This window comes from the organism of the source record quoted next, unplaced genomic scaffold (genome assembly GCF_019419815.1).
Source record: "Pyrus x bretschneideri cultivar Hongxiangsu unplaced genomic scaffold, Pyrus_bretschneideri_v1 Contig18, whole genome shotgun sequence".
NCBI lineage: Eukaryota > Viridiplantae > Streptophyta > Magnoliopsida > Rosales > Rosaceae > Pyrus > Pyrus x bretschneideri.
Window position 1 is genome coordinate 4,227,205 of NW_025999479.1, and position 6,518 is coordinate 4,233,722.

General features: G+C 38.8%; 1 protein-coding gene across 2 annotated transcripts; it reads right to left on the reverse strand.

Annotated features, from left to right (window-relative positions):
- Nucleotides 1-5,343: 5,343 nt before the first annotated feature.
- On the reverse strand, nucleotides 5,344-6,182 carry LOC125476184 (arabinogalactan protein 1-like). Of its 2 annotated transcripts, XM_048581983.1 has the most exons (2): nucleotides 5,999-6,182; nucleotides 5,344-5,962 (listed from the first exon to the last, which is right to left on the reverse strand). In XM_048581983.1, exons 1-2 carry the CDS (start codon nucleotides 6,169-6,171, stop codon nucleotides 5,701-5,703), a joined length of 435 nt encoding a protein of 144 aa, XP_048437940.1. In that variant the 5' UTR covers nucleotides 6,172-6,182; the 3' UTR covers nucleotides 5,344-5,700. The 2 variants fall into 2 exon arrangements, with proteins under 2 accessions (XP_048437940.1, XP_048437939.1); XM_048581982.1 differs by having other exon boundaries at nucleotides 5,344-6,182.
- Nucleotides 6,183-6,518: the final 336 nt, after the last annotated feature.

Below are 6,518 nucleotides of genomic sequence, written 5' to 3' on the forward strand. Positions count from 1 at the left end.
GCTTTCCTTCACGGAAAGTTACAAGAAGAAGTGTACATGCAACCTCCTCCAAGTTATGATGGTATTAAAGGCAACATGGTTTGTAAACTACACAAGGCAATCTATGGATTGAAACAACCCCCAAGAGCTTGGTATGCCAAGCTCAGCTCAGTTCTAGAGAACACTGGATTCCTACAAAGTAATGCTGACTCCTCATTGTTTGTAAGAATTGGCACTAGTAGGAAATTGGTGGTCCTTATCTATGTGGATGATATGATCTCATCATCACAGAAGATAATGCCGTTGAAATTGAGGCACTAAACTCTCACTACGCCAAACCTTTGCTTTCAAAGACCTGGGAAAGCTGAAGTATTTTTTAAGCATCAAATTGGCAACCTCTTCAAAGGGATTGTTTCTACATCAACGAAAATATGTATTTGATCTTCTTTAGGAAACAAAAATGCTTGATTCTAAACCTACCATCACTCCCGTGGACTCTAAACTAAAGCTCAACACAGATGGAGAAGTCATGCACGATGTGAGCTACTATCAATGATTGGTGGGCAAACTTATATATCTCACCATCACACATCCTGATATCACATATGCAGTGAGCTTGGCAAGCGAATTTATGCATTCTCCTATGGTTGATCATCTTAACATGTTAAGAGAGTCCTGTGTTATCTCAAGGGTTCAATAGGACAAGGAATCATCATGCGTAAAACCAAGTTCACTGCCATTAGTGGCTACACTGATGCAAATAAGGCAGGGAATGCAATTTATTGGAAATCTACCACTAGCTATTGCACGTTTGTTGGTAGAAATCTTGTCATTTGAAAGAGCAAGAAGCAACATGTTATTGCTCGCTTCAGCACAAAAGTTGAATATCGAGCCATGGTAGCCACTGCATGTGAACTTATATGGCTTAAAGGGCTTCTTTCAAACTTAGGGTTTACTAGTACTACCCCCTATGTCTCTTATGTGTGATAATCAAGCAGCCATGCACATTGTTGCTAACCCTGTGTTCCATGAAAGAATGAAACACATTAAAGTGGACTGTCATTTTGTTAGAGCACAAGTGCAAACTCAAGTTATTTAGACCATCTTCATGCGAAGCCATGATCAACTAGCAGATCTCTTTACCAAGGCTTTGGCATCTGCTTCATTCCATCGTTTTCTAGGTAAGATTGGCTCGATTAACCTCCTCAATCCAGCTTAAGGACGAGTGTTGTGATGTTGCATCTATTGATGTTGCATATGATTAATGCTGCATTTACTGATGCTGCATATGTAGTCTACTATCAAGGTGAACCCTAAGGTAAATCTCAAGGGTACGGCTCATTATAATCTTTAGGGTAGGGGTATGCAAATCACATTTTCCCTTTATTTAAGGGAGAAGACTAGCTGGGGTAATGTCTTTGTGTAAGGTTTAGATTAGGTAGGCAACATGCCTTCTTCTTTCTTATCAGCTGCTTGTTGCAGCCATCATTCCCATCTTTTTTTCCCTTTCTCTTCTCATATATACCCAAACTCACTCTTGTACAAACATACATGAAATATACATTGAAACTTTAAAACCAGAAAATCTACAAAGTTAGATTCATGAGACCATTCTCTTTCGTATACATATCCTAAACGTTCCTGATCATAGGATTGCCAATTCAGCATTGACAGTCCGTTAAGATCAGTATGTGCTATGTCTTCTTTTAAAGAGAGTGACTGGTCTCGAGTCATTGGTGTGACTGACACCAAGACAAGCATGTAAGTGCTTAACAGAGAATGAGTCCACTAAACACGATCAATAAGAAGTTCTCATACTCATGTCATATGAGAACTCATGGTTGTGATAATGCAAAGTAGTCCTTTGACCTGAGGCATCATAGTTATCTTCTGGTTAGGTCCTTGATCTTTGACTATGTCAAAGTCGCTCCGTCAACGGGTGTACACGACATAGTTGGGGTTAAGCCATTTAGCCATGGAGGCAAGTGAATGCACAACAAGGGGTCTCTAACCTTCAAACCATTTGAGGGAGAATACTCTATGATATGATTAAGAATCTCTGATCAGAGTATGAATGAGATTTAGGAAGTCGTTTCAAATCACATTTAAGGTAATCGTATAAGTAAAAGAATCACATTGGATAGTAGACATGAATAAACTATCAAACCAAACAATGTGGTCAAGAGTATTGTATTAGAGAAAGACCGTATTGCATTGTAATCTTAAACTGAATAGGTTCTCCACATCTTCTGATTAGCTTGGGTAGCCATGACATACTACTAGATGTCACTCATGGTTTGTGGAAGCCCTAAAGGTGTATAATCACTAAAGGGAGAATTGAAAGTATGTTTCAATTCACAATCGATTTGAAGAGTTCTAATTGCCCACTGCCTCGCTAAAAGGAACGTAATAGATCGTACACCGAGTAAGGTAGAGATTGAAGAAACAACAGAGATGAGTAAGGATAATCAAATGGTTTAATTATTTATGCCTTGGATTAATTAATATGTTAATTAATCAAACGAATATGTTCGTTATAGAACTTAGGTTGGTTTTGGGGCGCAAGGCCCAATGGGATTTGAATGTCAAGCCTATTAACTCAAGTTGTATGACAACTTGAAAACACAAGAGGCTTGAAAAGCCCAATGAACCCTTAAGGCCGGCCACATTAGGGGATGAAGGGTTTTGGTTCTTTTGTCACTTAATTGAAGGGACTATATAAAGAACTTTATAACATTTCATCATTAGGGTTTTTTGAGGAAATTGGAGAGAACTCAATGCTCTCCTTTTCTCTCTAAGAGACCGGCCACCCTAGAGGAAAATAGCTAGCAATCTTTCTTCCTCTAGGTCACTCATCTCTTCCTCAATAATCTCCTTGGTGTGGAGACTTAGAGCTTCCCTATTTTGGGAACTTGGAGAATCCATTCCTTCATCCTCCTCCAAGAAATCCATGGAGCTAAGAAGTAAGGAATGAAGGCCCTATCTCTTGGGTGATTAGCCTTTACTTATGCAAAGAGGAATCAACAAAGGTATAAGATTTCTCAACTCACTTTGTTTTGAGTTGAGTTTTGGTTCACCATAACTACTAGGCTTTGAATTTCATGGGTTAAGTTTTGTTTTTGAGTGCATACAAGCATGATTCCGCCTTTTAATGGTTAATAGCATGCATAGATGTTGCTCAAATGAACTAGTTTTCACAAATATATCCTTCATAACTATGGTCATTTTCGTCAACTTCGTTAGAATTTTGTCAAAATGAGTTATGTTGGAAGGACCATTGCTACAATTGGGTTAAAGTTGAGGGACCATTGATCCAATTAGGTTAGAGTTGAAGGACCATTTCTCCAGTTGGATTAAAATTGAGGGACCAATGGTAATGGACTTTTCGTTGAGGGACTATAGATGCACGTTTTGATGAGTTGAGGGACCATTGCTCTAATTGAGTTAAAGTTAAGGGACCATTGCTACAATTTGCTCCTTGATAGTATTAGTGTTGACAAATGAAATGACGTCGTTTTAAGTGGATTCTAGATTCGGTTTTTTTTTTTTTTTTTTTTTTTTGTGAACTTCTGAAACCAAAACCGAATTAACTCATTTTGGTTTGGTTCGGTTTGTTTAGTTTAGTTTGACTTTTTTCTGATTTGATGTTCGGTTTGGTTTTTTTTCGTTTTTTGCGGTTTTTCGAACCCACCCCTACTTATAAGCACATGTAAGGTCATTCCTTCTATTAATGTGGGATTCATTCTCAACATGCCCACTCATATGTGACAAATTTTTCAATCCTAGTATGTGGACAACACAAACAAAATGACAGGGAGCATGTGGCCGCTGGGTTTCACACGTAAGACAACTTTCCTTGATACCATGGAAAAGTTGAGGTTTCACCATAAAATCAAATGATAATATGAGAAATAGCTCAACTACTTATAAGTATAAGTAATGTCTCTCATTTCTCCGTCCGATGTGAGATTAATACTCTCTATTGAAGATTGGCTAAAACAAGCTCTAATGTAGTGATAGTGTGTATCCACATTCTTTGTGCGAACTTGAAATAGTGGAGTTGAAGCAAGGGATGTGGCTGAAACATTATCTTGTAAGGCTTTACATGTGTATTGAGTCTCACATCGATAAATTACTGAGTTAATATACACTTATATTGAGTCTCCCATCGATAAATTACTGAGTTAATATATGCTTTATATATACAGTGAGCCTCATTAGTGCCTAGTCGTTTTGGATTGTAATGTTGACGTGGCATATAATTTGCCTTGGATCATTGCATTTTCTTTGGTATAAGAGGGAAGGCCCAAGTAACAAAAGCTTTATCAGCATTTTCACGGCCATAATTAACCATTAATCAACCTCAGCCTACTTCCGAGAGTGAGGGAGAATCTTAAAATGTGTTAGCCCAAATCCAAGGTTTTAGTTAATATATGTAGTTGAGATCCTTTTTTTTTTTAACAAACAACATTATTTACATTAAGAGATGGGTGAGTGGGCTAATCCTCATAATAGGTTAGCCATAATAATACGGTTCAAATTTTCTTTTGGCGAGAATCAAACATAAGACCTCTCACTTACAAATGAAGAGGAATATCACTAAACCATAGTACTTAGTTGTAATTAAGACCCAATTAGGTAAATAGTAAAAATACACAAAAAAAATTTCTATTGTTGTTGGCTGTGTATGATTTATTTAATTAAAATGGTCAAAAAGAGGGGTAGGCATTTGAGAGGCAAAAAAATGATATGTGAAAACCAGATCTCTTCGATTATAAACATAATATAATCATTTAAATTTGTTATTTATAATTTTTCACACGAAAAGGAAAAGAAAAAAAATGCACGGAGTTCAAATTTAGTCATTCTAAATTAGAAAATGTTACATAATATTTCGAAAAGATTACTTGGTTCCATTTTACTTTTCGTCCAAATGGATTAACACGTGTATCAAGTTTCGTGGAATCACGCAAAAGAAGGATCAATGGTGCACTTTCACCTATGATGAAGACTTTTGAAACCATGAGTCAACGTCAAGGATTGGAAGCATATGGACCAAACCTAAGGAGTTGGATTCCATCTTTTTGGCATGGAAATATACAACAAATGCTTTAGACTTTGTCAAAAGGAAAAGCCACCCAAAACTGGAGAATAAAGGCTCCATTTTTCTGCAATCCCCTATTTCGGAAATGTGATAAATTTAACAAAGGTATTCGAAAATTTACGATAATAAATTGCATAAAATTAAACGTAAAATGAATGAGTAAAATTTGTTAAATATCTTGATGCACTTAAATTCGCAAGCTATTGTAATCACACCCGAATCTTAGAGAGAGTTAAAAGTACGAAAAGTTCAAAGATCCCTAAGAAAAAGAATGACAAACTGTTTTATTCAACTATGATCAGATAGATGTACATCCAACGACTCATCTACAAATGGGTGCACGTGTCGACTGTAAAACAATGAATCACCGTAATTAATCACATCACGACCGTCCAAATCCACCAAGAAACTGCCAAACCCAATAATCACCATATGGATTGAAAACACACAAAGTTAAACAAATCTAAAAAAAAAACAAAAAAACACTAACAAAATTAAACAATAGAAGAAAAAGAAAATAATAGATCTCGACCGTCCATCAAAACCCAGATCTGAGAGCCGATGAGGAGTCTCCATGTGGACGAATAGCAAAACCCGAAAGGGTAAACCCCATGAATCTAAGCCAACACAACGGCGAAGAAGACTCCAGCAAGAGCAGTTCCAGCAATAACAACGCGGCTGATGGCGGAGGTACCACTTGGAGGAATAGCCTCAGCCGGTGGGGAGTTCGGGCTTGGGCCAGAGGGAGCAGGTGGGGACGATGGAGACTCAGCAGATGGTGTGGAAGCTGGTGTGGAAGCTGGTGGGGAGGCGCTTGGTGTTGGTGCTGTCACTGGTGATGGAGTTGGTGACACGGTTGGTGTTTTGCTGGGTGATGGAGTTGGTGACACGGTTGGTGTTTTGCTGGGTGATGGAACTGGTACGGCTGATGGCGGTGTAGCGGTTGGTGGGGTGGCGGTTGGTGGGGTGGCGGTTGGCGGCGTGGCGGTTGGGGGTGAGGCTGTGGGTGCAGCTCCTGGGGCCTGGGCTATGCATGATGTGGCCAAAAGACTCAAAACCATCAACACTTGGAACCCTGCAAAACCCATCTTCAGTTTTAGAGAGAGAAAGAGAGAGAATTTGATGAGTGAGAGGGAGAGAGAGGGAGTTTCAGAGATGTGGGAGTGAGGGGGTTTCAAAAGGAGAGGGGAATATAAAAAGGTTGGAGAGAAAGTGGGGGGGTGCTGAGGGACAGCGTTACAAATTCAATAATGCGGGATTGAGATTCCTACAATGGTTAAATTATATAATAATTTTGCTAAGCCAGCGAGGGTGGTCCTGTGAATAATTGGTCAGCCTTGGACACCCTTTCTAACAGTTTGAACTTTCTTCAAGGATCACCTACGGGTAGAACCACCAAACGCGGTTTCGTTTTGTTTCGGTTCGCTTCGCTTCG

Bases quoted from the DNA above. Each gene is read 5' to 3' on its own strand.
- LOC125476184 (XM_048581982.1), bottom strand. From the start codon at position 6,171: ATGGGTTTTGCAGGGTTCCAAGTGTTGATGGTTTTGAGTCTTTTGGCC.